The 15,669-nt window shown below is 36.2% G+C and overlaps 1 protein-coding gene across 1 annotated transcript in view; it reads left to right on the forward strand.

Annotated features, from left to right (window-relative positions):
- The window catches only part of KIF6 (kinesin family member 6), a 76,153-nt gene that overhangs the window by 15,659 nt on the left and 44,825 nt on the right, over nt 1–15,669 (forward strand). The window contains exon 2 of the mRNA XM_087965477.1: nt 527–582. Within this exon, the coding sequence (XP_087821603.1) occupies nt 527–582 (56 nt within the window). The remainder of the gene's footprint in view (nt 1–526; nt 583–15,669) is intronic.

The raw sequence follows: 15,669 nt of genomic DNA on the forward strand, positions 1-15,669 counted from the left end.
ATTATATTTGAAATAATTGAAATGAAACAAAAAGATGTTTCAATTGAGATTAATGAAAGAGGCTAGAATTAATGTGTTTGTTTCTCTCCTTACTGAAAATTTGGAATGGAAAAGGTAATAATAGAATTAAGTATGCATATATGAGTGTATAATTGCTGTCATATTTGTATGTAAAGGTGATGACCTGGAAATATGTTGTCCACTAAAAAGAGATTTTTGTTTTTAATGTGAAAAACTGAATAAAATTTGTTTAAAAAAAAAGAATGCAGAATGAAAAAGATATAATTCAGTAATAGAGCTTGTATGTGCCTGCGCCCGCACGTACATACATACATACATACATACATACATAAATATTCAATACAAAATATAATGTCACTTGCCATTTTGTCAGTCTAATGTGATTCATCGCCATAGATTCAGCTTAACCTAACGGGCAGGCAAACCACAACTGAAAATAGCACTGAAATGTTGACTAGTTGTACTATACATTAGTAACAATTCTAAACTCAATTGCTTTTATCAGGTTTGCTGAAGCAAAATCTCTGGGACAAAAAGTAAATGATGTAAGAAATCAAATCAGTAAGTATGAATATTTCCTTTTTTAGTATCCAAATTATATTACATATTACACTGACTAAAAATTATACCTGCCGCTGGAATTAGTTAATTAGATTTTTCCTTATTCTATCAATTAGCAATATTTTATCTTGTAGTAATTTCCCTGTTGTTTAGAACAGGGGTCACCAACCTTTTGGACCTCAGGACCACCAAACTCATAATTTTAAATCCCGCGGACCAGAGACCCTGGGAAAATCCCCCCAAAAGTCTGCAGGAAAATTCCCCACCCCGTTTTCCTACAGATTGATCATTCTTTATTTGGGATTGCAGGATACTGTCTCCAGCTCCGTTGTCAGGGAGAGAGAGAGAGACTTTTGGCTTCATGCAAGGAAAGCAGCAGAAGCAGTAGAAGTCTTTCTTTCTCTCCCCCAAACTCCGCCAGAAATGAATCTTTGTGAGACTTGTTGTGCTGGCACAGCCTCTTGGAGCAGGATGCCTTGCAGGGTCCCAAAGACTCATTTCTGGTGGAGTTTGGGGGAGAGAAAGAAAGATTTTTGCTGCTTTCCTTGCTTGCAGCCAAAAGCAGAAGAAGAAAGAAGCAGAAAGAAGCAGAAAGAAGCAGCCTGGTGGCCAAGCAAGGCACGTGGGGCGAGTGGGGCAAGTTCCCCCACTCCACCCTTTCCCCCCTCCCCTCACTACCTTGTGTTGTTTGCAATGCAAGTGATGCAAGCCTTGTTTTCCCACGGGACATGTGGGTGGCACAGCCTTGTGTTCCTGCGCAGCCTGGATTAATTGTTTTGGGGGGTGACATTTCTCTGCGGACCACCAAAATTTTCTCATGGACCACCAGTGGTTCCTGGCCCACTGGTTGGCGACCACTGGTTTAGAAGCTTGTTTCTTCAATTTCAGTCCATTCTGTTAATTCTAGTAATACACATCCAATGTATATAAATCTCAAGGTCAAAAGAGTTTTCTGTTTCAGAATTTTTTCTCTTAAATAGTTGGACAATAGAAATGGTATGACTTGTTTGCCTATATAGAATGTGATTATGTAGAATGTCATATATCAAATCATACATGGCTACTTCTCTGGTAAAATTATACTGAAAAATCAGCAAATAAGAATGTGCTTGAAGCTAGATATTTATGTTCCTTGTATTTTTGTTTTGGGTTCCTTCAAGCATTCCTGGCTACACTAGAATGCTCAGTGAAGTCCAGATCATATCAGTATTATTTTATATTTGCTAGCCAACACTTAATAATATGTTATTCTTTACCACAAAGGTCATCAGACGACCTTTTGGTGAGCCACTTGACGCAATGTAGAATCTATATTACAGTCTTGATAATTTGTAATAGTCATGACAGACAGTGGTTGACTCTATTTTTAAATTCTGCCAGAAATATTTTAACATTCTGATTTTCCACTGGAGCAATGAGTGTTTCGCAGGTATGGAAAAAATGTAGCCACTTTCCATGATATACACTGGTATGCCATGATGCCTGAAATGGGGTAATCATAGTTAGATATTTTAGTTGTTCCCCCAACTTTACAAAGGGATCATAGTGTAGAATTCACAAGTGCAAAATCTACAACTAAGTTGCAATCACCAAAATATACTACTGCAAGATGAATATTTTTTCTACTATTGTATGATAGAACAAAAAATGAATTTTGAATATGTATTGCCACCATGAATATGTTGCTTTGTATCTGAAAAGTGATATTAATCATTATAATGAGAACTGAAGTTGAGACTTGTCTAAAAGCATGTAATAATACACTTATAAAAATTGTAAGACTGATACATATGGATTTCTGTTCTAAATTAAATTAGAAAATACTATCTGAAAGGGGAACTTTTGAAAAGCATGTGTTAGTTTCCCAGAAATTAAAGGAAGTTATCATCCATATCTAATCCCAAATGGGAAACGGTGGGAAGGGCTAATGAGCAATGTTAATATAGCATAACATACTATGCTAATACATATTATCCAAGGTCTTACAATCTTGGCAAAAGTTATACCTATAGAGAAGGAATCATTAAATCCAAAGAAGATGAAGACAATATTGTCCTCAATGATCAGAAGGTACTATAACTTTTTGTGTATACATATAACATTGGTGATGACAGGTAAGGCTCAGTCCCCATGATATTTGTGATGTTTTCAGTTCTTCAGTGCTTTACAGTTCTAGAATGTCAAAGACCAGCAGTGCTTTTCACCAAGTCCACTTATAAACTTTTTTTTAAAAAACTACCAAATTCTTTCTTTTAATTGGGACAAGAGTACTGTCATATTAAATTTGGGAAAGGCACTTGATATTGTAGAATGTGGAACATGCTAGAGTACATTTTACCCATTTTTCATGGCTTGGAAAACTCAATCAATATTATATTTCTCTGAATGCTCATTCCTTAAAATAAATTGACATTACACTTCCCTTATACCTCTCATGTATAAAATACTTGGTTGCTGGCCAAAATGGTACCATTCTGTTTATTTTTTTGTTTGTATCTTGCCTTTATTATTTTTCCAATGTTCTACAGAGTTTGGTAATAAAAGTCCAATAATACGTTGATTTTTCCATCAGAAAATATTTTTTAAAAAACACCACAATTAGAAGAGCCTGATCTGTGGTTCAGGTTGCATAATTTTCTATGGTACAATAATGCTAAGGTTAATGTGGATTTTAAGAATCTTTAAATTAGTAGTATGTTTTGAGAATATGGAACAGATATTAAACATATTGGAAGAAATAAATTATGATATAACCTTAGAAAATTGATTTAAAAAGTCCTTTATAACCATTGTCAAAAAACCTGGAAGCTTCTTTATATTCTTTTCTTTTTTTATTTTGTTTCTTACTTATTTTGTATTCTTTTTTAACTTCTTTCCTTTAAATATTTTCATTGTTTTTATCTTATTAAATGTTTCTTCAATAAAAAGTACATTAAAGAACAAGATATGAAAAAAGTAATGCTTTTCACCATGCTCAAAATGTAACTTAATATTTTTGGAAATGCACTCTAGACAAAAGCATAAAATTGGACAAATCCAGGCCACAAGATCCTATCTTATTCTTCTTTAGTTACTAAGTAAGATATTTCATTAACTTATTTAGTGCCTCAATATGAACATGAAATTTATTCCTTTAATTGGCCTAAACTTTCCAGAAGTGAAAAAAATCAGTGCAAATAATTTTTAATTAATTAAATTATTTAATTTCCTTAAGGGAAACAGCTGTTCTTGTTATTCTGTGCAAAAAAAAAATCAATTAATGCTATAATTGAAGCTGAGTGTAAAAGGAAAGATAAATGATTGTTGTTCCAAACTTTCAGTTAAAACAAGATTCCTAGAAATAGGTTTTCCTAATAAGTCAGTAAGAATGTACACCATTTCATTCTTTATTTAATAAATGTTCCTCGTTTACATAGAATGCCACTACTACCACATAGTACAATTACATCATTCCATTTGTTATATCAATAGCAATAGTAGAGAAAAAGTGCAAATTCATTGACTAGAAACTTGCTATTTTTCTGTAGCGCTACATAAAACGTAGTCTTTTGTCTACAGGGTTCACAATAAGTATATTTTTCAGTTATCATAAACAATTGGGAACCCACTAAAGGAAAATGTGAACACATTAGTTCTTTTCCTTACATTTTTATCTTAATTCCTCATTTTTTTCCATTGCATGCCTTTTTCTTCAGTTTTTTAATATGTGGACCCACTCCTCCATCTCCTTATATATACCCTGTTTTGGTCTGCTTTGCTTTGAAAAGCTGATATATTTCAATTTGGTTTGACCGACTACTGATTTAATACTCATTCTCTTACATATCAGTGAAGGAGACTAATGGAAAGAAATAATAAAGAATGAATCACAGGTATCTTCACCTGCTATTAATATCCTGTTTGGGGCTAGTAGGCCTTTTGTATTATTTTTTCAAAATCCACCTGGTATGCAAAACTTCAGCAGAATTTTTTTTTTATTAAAAACTGTGGTTAGTAATATTGTCTTTGCTGAATAACTAAAGTAAGCTCAAATGAAAGCACGAGTTAAAATGAAGCAAAATAGACATGGGATCATGAAAATAGGATGCAGCTGTTGTAGTAAGTAATGGAATGGAAAGAAACATCAAACAAATGGCAGAGAATAAGAATTTTCAGGTTACAAGGGGAGTCCAGAAGTATATATGGAAATGTACTTTACAGAAATGTCTGGTGGTGTAATAAAAGGGATATCTATAGAAAAGAGGGTCCCCATATTTTTATTTGGACTCTTAATTCTGATCTTATAGAAATAAAAAAATGAACTTGTCCATTATAAGAAATAAAGAGAGATTTTCCCTTGCTCTCAGATGCATTGTTTAAGAGCTTTGGAATATTCACTTTAACTAATGTGTTCACTAAACCTCCCTGTCTCTACAGCTACAATCACTATTAGATTTCATCTAGCAAAACTCAGTGCAATAATAGTGAAACAAGTTGATTTATTTTAGGGGAAATAGAACCATTATATAATCTTTGTATTATTCAGTATACATAAATTTAATATCTCAGTTATGATACCTGCCTTTTGGCATGCAATCCCTCACAAAAATCTATGGGGCTCCAATCCTGCTAACATTCTCCAAGATGTTGAAGACCTAGTTGTTCTCCCAGGCCTGGGTTACACTAGATGGATTCCCTAATTTGATATTTTTGCACATGTTTTTGTGTCAAATAATTACACCCCAATCTTCATTACTTAGTTTGTATTATATTTTTATTATTTTCAATATTGTGGGTCAGTTTTTAATTGGACAAAATTAAATCATATCCAGTAAAACTATATAGTGACAAAAATAAAAATCAATAAACACATAGAAATAAATCATTTACACACCATTCAAAAGAGACATTCAAAAAATACCAGAAAAAAACAACAACACAAAAATCTAGAATAGGTCCTCTCTAGCAGCCAACTCCCAGATAAACAGGGATTAACACCAGACAAATAATCAAGCAGAACACAATACATTAATCAAGGAACTAGATTAGAAAATCACATCTCGACCAACACTGGCAGGGCAAACTATTGTATATAAACAGAAGGCAGTTGGTCAATGAAACATCTGCAAGCAAAAACCAAACTCAGAGAATACCAAGGACTTCACAGTTCAATCCTGAACTACCCTGTTTCTCTGAAAATACGACCTAATCTGAAAGTAAGTCCTAGCTTGATTTTTACACATGCACCCAATATAAGCCCTACCCCCCAAAAAATAAGTGCTAATTAAGATCCCGCCCACTCCAGAGTGCATGGGTAAAATTAAGCTAGGGTGGGAATGGTGGGGTGGGGGTGGAGCTGCCCTACTACTTACCTTTGGACAGTTGTAGCCAGGCAGATTGCCGCGCACCAGCTGCTGAAGTGACAGGGAGAGTGCAGGATTGCAGGAGGTGAGTCATAAAGCCTCTGCGTCTGCATAAAGTGTACATTTGGCACAGGGGCATGCGAAAACCACGCTCACAAAGCCACACCCATTGAACTGGTGGTAAACTATTTTGAAATGCACCACTGTTTCATTGCCCAACTAAGTAATATCTTCAGTAAAATTGAATTTGGAATTTGTTGCCTGTTTATATATAGAACATTGTCTTGCTAATTTTACTGGGAATGTGGTTTCCTCCTAGGTGATTCCTTGATTAGAATGTTGTACTCTCTGTCTGGGGTTGATGCTTACTTATCTCAGTGTTGGCTGATGGAGGGGATCCCAAAGGTGCTTTTTTCAAGAGGGAATTGGACTTTCTTGTTTTTCTTTGAAGATGTTATGCTTTTCATCCATGAAGCTTCTTCAGCTCTGACTGGATGGTGGGGAATAGAAGGATTTATATTATTTGCAGACAGCTGGTAATCTGCATTCTTTTAGAGAGTGGTTGAGGCCATTTGAAGGTTTATCTATGTCCTCAGGGTCACCAGAGTAGTGCACAAGGGTGTGGAGCCTTCTTGGAACTGCTGAAAGAACTGTGTTGTAGACTAGAGATAGATGGTGCCATATCCCTCCCCCTCTGTTGAGAGAAGGCTGTTCAATTTTGACATATATGGACTCTTTAACCCCTCTTTCAAATCAGTGGTCCTCTCTGTCCAAAATGTGAAGTTTGCTGTCAAAGAGTGGCCTTTGTCTTTTAAATGCAGATGAACTGCTTAAACAAGAAAGTCAGTTGCCTCTTGAAAAAGCATCTTTGGGACAACCATGAACTGGATGACTGAGAATCTCCATAGACAGTGATGGAGGGGATGTGTTCTAATGTTTTTTCTTTCTTTCCAAGTTTCCTTGCTGTCTGTTTTGAATGGAAGGCAAATGTGGTTTACCTCTCTATGTCTGCTGCTGGATGATTTCTTTGAATTCCCTAGTAGTTTGGATTTGGCTTAATCTGAAATACTAATAGCTTCCCAATTGAAACTGTGGTTGAATCTGTCCATGTGTTATTAGATTAAGAAATGTTTGTCATGCCTTACAGTTGCTAGTTCGTGGAAGTGCCCTGCTAGTCTCTTGTCTGTCCTACATAGTCACTGTTACAATCTTTGCATCATATGCTATAAATAGGCAGCAAACCCCTCACTCACTCCACTGATGAAGTTACCTAATTAAATAATGAAACATTTGCAGCCAAACACCCAAGGTCAGAGGACACCAACGATTTTACAAAAGCAGTTTTGCTACATGCACTCAGTAGGGAGTGTATGTAATCCTAAATATCTGGTTAGATAAATTAGTCATGAACATCACATGTATTTTTGTTCCATGAGTAAATTTAATTCTGGTCTGCTAAGAAAAGCTTTAAAATTCTGTGATAGATTGAAATGGACATTGGGGCTCCATGTCTGTAGGTGGTGCAAATGTTCTCCCTCCCCCCCCCCCCAAGAAATTTAACTCATTTCAATAAGAGGTAATGCAGTTTCTGAAGATTTTGAGACAATACAACTGCAGTGTAGACTCCCAAATTGATTTAGCAGACAAGAATCACCCCCTCCTCTAAAAATGCCTCTGGGTGAAAAAATGGAAATCCCCCCACAGCTATTTTGCTTTCTTGTATGGACACCCTGTGGCTTTCAGATGCTCAAAAAATGTTTTCTAAGGTTCTTAATAATCCAAAAGGTGATTCTCTTCTGCAGTACTATATGTATGTAGTGCTTGGTTTAACACATCCCGCAATGCTTTCTTTTTAAAACATTGGTTAAAGTAATATTTTAAAAACTTGTGGCATAGTGTATAGTTTTAACTATGTATTCTTCTGATGCTCAGAGTTAGTGCTTTTCTTAATTTCTGACATTCCTTCGAAATGATAAAATAATAAAAATACAAACAGACAACCACATGTTGATTCGTGCAGACTGATTAGTACAGCCTGAAGCATCAGCATGAATACACAATTGACTTAAAGGACAGTGAACCTTCACAATATACAGTCTTGAAGCTTTATTGTTTTTGAAGAAATTGTGGTAATGGGCCAATTCTGTATTTAATTCAGAAAGAGACATAATAAACAACTGAAAGCAATGTCCAGATGTACTCCATCTAACTGGGGGGGAAAAGTTATTTACAAGCTTATCGTTCATTTGGACCCATACAGAATCACAGAACTGATGGGCTGTGATCCAGTCCGTTAGCTGAATCAAAGCAGGACTCAAAGATATAAATAATTGTGCTTTTTCCACAGAGCAACAGGCTTTTTCCACAGAGCAACATGTAGTATAAGAAATGTTGTTGGTCTTGGCAAATGGAGTTCTTTAAAGGCTTCGGTAGGTGTTATAGTGTAGCGTTCCAATGCTTAAATAGAGGATAAAATAGTAAAAATGCAACTAATAACTGCTCCAAGGCCATGACTTGGACTTTTCTTTGCTTAGGACAGCAAAAATGTAACTTCTAGATACTATGATATATATTACCTTGAGCTACTACCAGGGAAGTGTCATTAGAAAATGCAGAATCTGTCTGCCTTTTATCATTGTTTCTGCAAGGTGAACTATGGCTATTTCCAACATTAATCTGCGTTTTCTCCAAGAAAATCCTTAGAGCATAGAAAATTGGCCCCAGGTAGCCATCACTTTTTGAAGGCTTCTTCAAACCCACAGGACAAGGTCTAAAGTGGGTCATAGTTCCCAGGCCAAATAGGGTTTCTGTCCACGGTCTAGACCAGGGGTCGCCAACCTTTTGGATCTCAGGGACCACCAAACTCATAATTTTAAATCCCAGGGACCACTAACCAGTTCTGTGGGTGTGGCCTAATTTGTGGGTGTGGCTTGGTGGTCATGTGACTGGCTGGGCATGGCTTGTATGTAAATATTATAAATATTTATATAAATATTGAATTTTTTATTTAAAAAAGAGCAACTTTTACCCAAAAGCAGGCAAAGCAGGCAGACAGATTGAGTTGCTCACAGAATCACAGATTGATTCAGATATCTATCTATCTGCCATCGGCTAGCTCAGTCTGTCACATAAAATTTGTTTGCAAGCAAACTCATAAAATTTGCTAGCAAGCAAACTCACAAAATTAACTCACAACACACCATGTATGTAAATATTGAATTTTTTATAAAAAAGAGCAACTTTTACCCAAAAATCAAGCAAAGCAGGCAGGCAGATTGAGTTGCTCACAGAATCATTCAGTGATCTATCTATCTGCCATTGACTAGCTCAATCTGTCACATAAAATTTGCTTGCCGTGAGTCTGCACTGAATAATAGAACCTTCAGTCCTAAGGGAGGTTTGGCTGTGCTTAAAAGCAGAGCCAAAGATCTAAAGACTAGCTAGAAAGCAAGAAATCCAACCATTTCCTGCTTCCTAGCTAATCTAAATCTCCCAGCACAGTAGAACAGCTGATGGTCGAAAAAATAGCAATTTAGCAGGCAAGTTTGTGGGTAAGGAGTGAGTGGGCGGGGAGGGTTCCCACAGGTCATGTGGGCAGCGCAGCCTTGTGTTTCCGTGCAGCCTGGATTAATTGCTTTGGGTAGGTGCTCTGGGGATGAGATTTCTCTGCGGCCCACCAAAATTTTCTCACGGCCCACTGGTTGGTGACCGCTGGTCTAGACAGACAGTTTTTGATTCTGATGTTGTGGATCAAGCTACATATATATTTTGTATTTCCTTTCATCAATTCCCACCCATTCTTTCCATCCAAGCTCCCACTGCTGCTTGGTCAACTTCATATTAAACAGCAGTGAATATGACTCTTTCTTCACTAATTTGGTAGGACAAATTAGTTTTGCTGTTGTTGTGCCAAATTACTGTAGGTGTCAGAAGTTGATGTAATGGCCATATTTAGGGTTATACTCAAAGATTTTCTTTCTCTTATAAGAGGAATGTTCTTTTGATAGAATGAATCCCTGATAAAAATAGGAGAGAAATAAATATATTAAATTAAGTTGTTTGGTAAAGTATCCTAGATATTTTCATTATGTAGTTTCCATTTCACATCTAGCTCTTATATTAACTTTTGTTGATAGCATAGCACAATAAATTATAATATATAGTATATATATTTTACTGACTTTTGAAAAAATTGTGTTATGCCATAATATGATATGTTTGAATAGAGGTGGGCAAGAAATAAATCTAACTCTTACTTGTAATCATTATTTTTAAAATTATATATCAAAATAATTATAGAATTCTAGCCTTGAATATGAGCAAATAACTGCCTTGAATATGAGCAAATAACTGGCACTCTCATTCACCAAATCAAGATAAGGAAGAAAGAGTTTCCTTGCCTTAAGTCAGCTTCTTTAAATTGCTCTTAAAATAACCAACAAAACACTGGGAGGCTGTGTTGCTCTTGATTCTCACTCTCCCAGCACGGACACAAAGGTTGAACTGGCAACTCAAATCCCTTCTCCATTATATGGCTGTGGAAGAGTTACACTGTTTTGCATTCCAATTACTTTTAGATCAGGCTCTTCAGAAATAATTTTTGAGGAAGGGAATCTTTTTGATATTACTTCATTTTGTAAAATATTGGCTTAGGATATGTGAATCCAATCATTTGAATTTCTATGTTATAGTTTAAGGCAGGTTTCTCAACCTTAGCAACTTTAAGGCATGTGGACTTCAGCTCCCAGAATACTTCGGCCAGCATACCCAAACAAACCAGTCCACTGGTTTAAGGCTTACTATGTTCATATCCAACCAATTATGATGTAAGTAAAAAATTACAACTGTGCAAAACCTAGCTTAGCATAGTATGTAAACCAAGCTAACGTTCGTTGTTGTTTTTCCTGTCTGTTCCAATACAGTGCCAAGATTTTGCAATTAAACTACGGCAGTGAAATGAACATATATTCACAGTAAACAATGAAGTATGTATTTTCCACTTAGAGATGCCCTGAATTATAAATATATTAATCATATATGAAAATAGCAGCATGGAATTAGCAATACACATAACATTTGCTATAAGAACTGAGAGAATTATACATTGAATATGTAATTACACATTGAAATAACATAAAAGTAGACATCAGATAAGCCTCCCTTTGAATTTTCTAGCCAATTAAATAGTGCGCCTATATAGTATGTTTCACATTGATGAATATATTTTTAATGTTTACCAGACCTTTATCATTATATTTCACAGTATTACTAGGCATAGGCATGAGAAAGAGGAGCTGCAAATCTTTAGTTTATTTCAGAAGTTAGTGGATTAAGATGCTCACTAAGGAGTTGTAATAAACATTATGTCTGAATTTTAATTTATATCTTATATGGGTTGTTCAAAGACATTGTTTGATGTTATATATACTTCAGAGCAATTTACTTTATTAACAGACTTTCATTTTGAGCCTAAAAATATTATAGTGGGACATCATATTTTATTAAAATAATAGTGATAAGTTCTAATCAAATTACCAAATGGTTCATGTAACGGTTATCTTTCATAGGAATTGCTACTTCGAAAGAAGGAAATTGACTCTGGTTTGTACTTATTTTTTTCTGACAATGCCATTGACCTATTCAAACCAGATTTTGTAGCTGAGAAAAATGAAAGCCTTTGCTTTTTCTTCTAGTTGCTAATTAGGGACATGCATTTGAAAGAAAGAGTAATAAATTTAAATTAACCTCATTAATCTAACAAGCAGAGTTCAAAGAAAACAGACTTAGCTCTCCCGTATAATTTTTCTTTCCTCATTTTATCTTCCCTGTTCAGGCATGCCTTATGTCTTCTATCAAAAGTGTACACAGTTCTTTTGTTAATTTCATCTCCTTTCCATACCTTGGGATGATAAAAATGTCCAGAAACTGAGGCCAAAGACTACTAGATTAATCACAGTTCCAATGACAGCTCACCGCATGCTAAGTGAATTCCTCAAATCCCCCAAATGATCTTTTTGCCAGAACACATAGAGCTACAGCATTCAACATTTTATTGGTGCTGTTATCTCCAAACCAAGAATAGCTTTCTTGGAAAAAATGATTTGGTATCTACTGTGGGAATATTTTTAGCAGCTTGTTTGGTGAGATTTCAGAAAATATAATTAGTAATAGAGATGTCAGCCGAGTTCTAAGTTCAGTTTTAAGCAAACTCTACTTAAAAGGCACCTTGTCTACAGTTCACATTATCAAGATCAAAAGGTGTATTTCTATAAGAACATACTATTGTTCACTGTTTCTTGGATAAATATTTGTATTTCTGAAAGTTACGGAAATGGCAGTACTAAATGTTTGAAGCATTTTGTTTGTCTATATAAAAGGTCCCATACATATAACAATGCTGGAAACATTTCCTAATTTGCCTTCATGCTTTTATTTAGACAGCAGTTTTCTGGGTTCATATCATGCACAAAATTTCAGACTACATTCTCATTATGTATGCTACTACACATGACCAGTAGTGAAAGAAATGCTATGGAAAAATAAGGTAATTTTTTGAACACCTAGTTGTTTACACTGCAACAAAGAAAAAACACACCACATTAGTATTCTATCAGCTGTTGATGGCACAAGCACATGCTTTTTATTATACAGAGCCTATTTATTTTCTCTTGGTGGTCATATACAGATGGAAGAAATTACTGTGATCCATACAGTATAAGATGATAGTCCTCAGCCTTTTCCATTCTGAAGCCATTCCCATAACTCTAGTAAAAATGCTTTGTTTTAAGCAAAACTTTCATAGTGATTAAGACAAAATTGGTAATAAAGAATATGTGATATTGAATTGATATTGTAATAGACATTGAACTGGAATGAACAAATGGATCTTGTTCAGTTTGCTTTTGATACCTTAGGTACCTTTAATTTCATTTGAAACTGATATCCCTGGAAGGTGGAAGTTACAAACACCTGTACCATTAAGTCTAATTTAATTGGAAGCTGTAATTCTCTACCTTTGAAGGGGTTTTCTTAATGAATTGACCTGAATATGATTGTGATGTTATAGATATCTTATATTATCTCTGCATTCTTCAAAATTGCTTGACAGTCAGCTGAATTTTGTACTCAACAATGTTTTGTATTTCAACATGTGGATACTCATATGTTTATTGTGATAAACAAGCTTGTAATAGAAGCTATAAGCAAAGTTTCAAGGTTTTTGTTAATTAAGAAATAATAGCAATAGCACTTAGACTTACATATCTCTTCACAGTGCTTTATAGCCCTCTCTAAGCTGTTTACAGAGTCAGCATATTACCCCCAACAATTTGGGTCCTCATTTTACCCACCTCGGAAGGATGGAAAGCTGAGTCAACTTTGAGCCTGGTGAGATTTGAAGTAGCCTGCAGTACTGCACTCTAACCACTGCACCACTATGGCTAATTAAGAAATCTCTCCATATTTGTACTATAATAACACCTATTCTAAATTCATGTATGTCGTTATGCCCGCTAATATTCTACAGATTATTGTGTTCATTTCCGTTATACTCTAGCAGCTATATAACAGAAAATGTTGCACTCGGGAAAAATATAATGGTTAGCATCTGTGGTTGGGTAAAAGAGTTGATTGCATTTTTGAGGCATGCAGTTGGCCAGAGGTGTAACCTTTATAATGACCTAATGGTTGAACATCATATTTAAATAGCCCATTAATCTAACTGACCTATATACAACTTTTTTGCAACCATAAATGAAATAAATGGGTTTACCACAGCATAGGTTTAAATAAGTTAAACATTTTTTTAAAAAAATCTTATACTTTCAAGCAGACAGCCGATATTGATATGCAGACATCAACAATTCAACTCTTTTCTGTGCACAAATCCTGAAGAAAGAGTAAATTACATGTGGTTACAATCATAGTAATCTTGTTACAGAGCAAATATTGTCCAGTGAAGATTGAGGAGATGTTACATATTGCAAAAACAATTATAATGAAATCTTTCTCTGTAGAAATTAACATGACCTTTAAAATGCAATGTAAATGAATTGGGAAGATTCAATGATATATCCAAGAGGAAACTTAACATACACATATTAATGTAGGACAAAGAAAAGGTTCCCCTATTCTTTCAATAGTTCCTGCTGTCTCACTTGAAGGGCTCTAATAAATGCATCCAATTTCTATTTGAAGATCTCCAGGGAAGAACTTACTTCTTTCACCTGGCAGCCTTTAATCATTCCTCGCAATGCTTGGTTTCTAGATATTTCACAACTGCCTTAACATTCCTCTAACCCAGTGGTTCCCAAACTTTTTCAGTCCACCGCCCCTTGGTGCTACAAACTCATCCTCGGTGCCCCCACCCAGGGGTGGGATTCAAATTTCTGTGGGCATGGCCTAATTGGAGGGTGTGGCTTGCTGGTCACATGACTGGGCGGGCGTGGCTCATTGTTCATGTGACTGGGTGGCGTAGCTTGCTGGTCACATGACTGGCTAGTGGCTTGCTGGCTGGGCATAGTTTGCTGGTCACATGACGGGGTAGGTGTGATTTGGTGGTCATGTGACTGGGTGGGCGTGGCCAGGTGACTGGCAAACCAAATACAAGTGGTCCTCACTTTATGGCTGGTTGTTTAGCAAGTGTTCTAATTTATGACTGGCCTCCCCAGAGATACTTGACCCGTTTTTGGAGTTTTGACAGCCATGCACACACATCCACACACACTCCCTCTAACCCTGCTGGAGCAGGTCATTGCACTAGAATTGGCAAAGTATCTCTGATTAGATTCTAGCAGTGAATAAAATCTAATCAGAGATGCTTTGCCGATTCTTGTTGATTTGTTTTATTTGTATCTCTTTATTTTATGTTGCTGAATTGCATTGACATGTGTGTCCCTTCTTGTGAACAACCCAGAAGCTTTTGTGATTCTTTGCAGCAAAAATTACCGACCTCTGGCTTTGCTCTACTTTTCAAACATGCCGACACTGCCGTGTTCTAGGTGCCGGCCCCACAGGTCCACCCCATTGAGCCCACTGCACAGGAGGGATCTGCCCAAGCAAGTCAACTCAGTGGGAGTTGAGAGAGGGAAAGAGAGAGAAAGAAAAGAGAGAGAGAGAGAAGGAAGAAAAGAAAGAGAAAAGGGAAAGAAAGAAAAAGGGGCAAAGAAAGAGGGTGGTGGTGGAAGGAAGGGACAGAAAGAAAAAGAAATAAAGGGGGAGGGAGGGAGGAGAAAGATAATGAGATATCTATTCTAGTCCAATCACCTGCTCCAGCAGGGTTAGAAGGGAGTGTGTGTGTTCTTGTAATTTACCAGTAATTTACCAGAATTTTGGTTTTGCCTTCTACAGAATTGGGATTTTAATACATTGGGGAAAAGTAATTTTTTAGGGTGGAGATCTGGTTTAATGGATCCTGTTTAAAGCCTCAACAAAATGTGAAAGCTTCCTGATAGTCTTGACCATGTTTTGTCCACAAAATCTTTAATAAAAGCCAAAGATGTTTCAATGTGCTGGCAAAGATGTTTCAATGTGGAAAAGGGCCTCAGTCTAAATTAGGCCTCATTTCAATCTGATGCATCAGGTCTCTCTCTCTCTCTCTCTCTCTCTCTCTCTCTCTCTCTCCCTCTCTCCCTCTCTCCTCTCCTCCCCTCCTCCCTCCCTCCCTCCCTCCCTCCCAGACTGGCTTTGTTCTACTTTCCCAATGTGCCTGCAGGGCTGGTGCGTCGAACATGGATAGATGGATGGA

This window comes from Notechis scutatus, chromosome 1 (assembly GCF_049901735.1).
Source record: "Notechis scutatus isolate UNSWTSFEM ecotype Mainland chromosome 1, rNotScu1.2, whole genome shotgun sequence".
Classification (NCBI taxonomy): Eukaryota; Metazoa; Chordata; class Lepidosauria; order Squamata; family Elapidae; genus Notechis; species Notechis scutatus.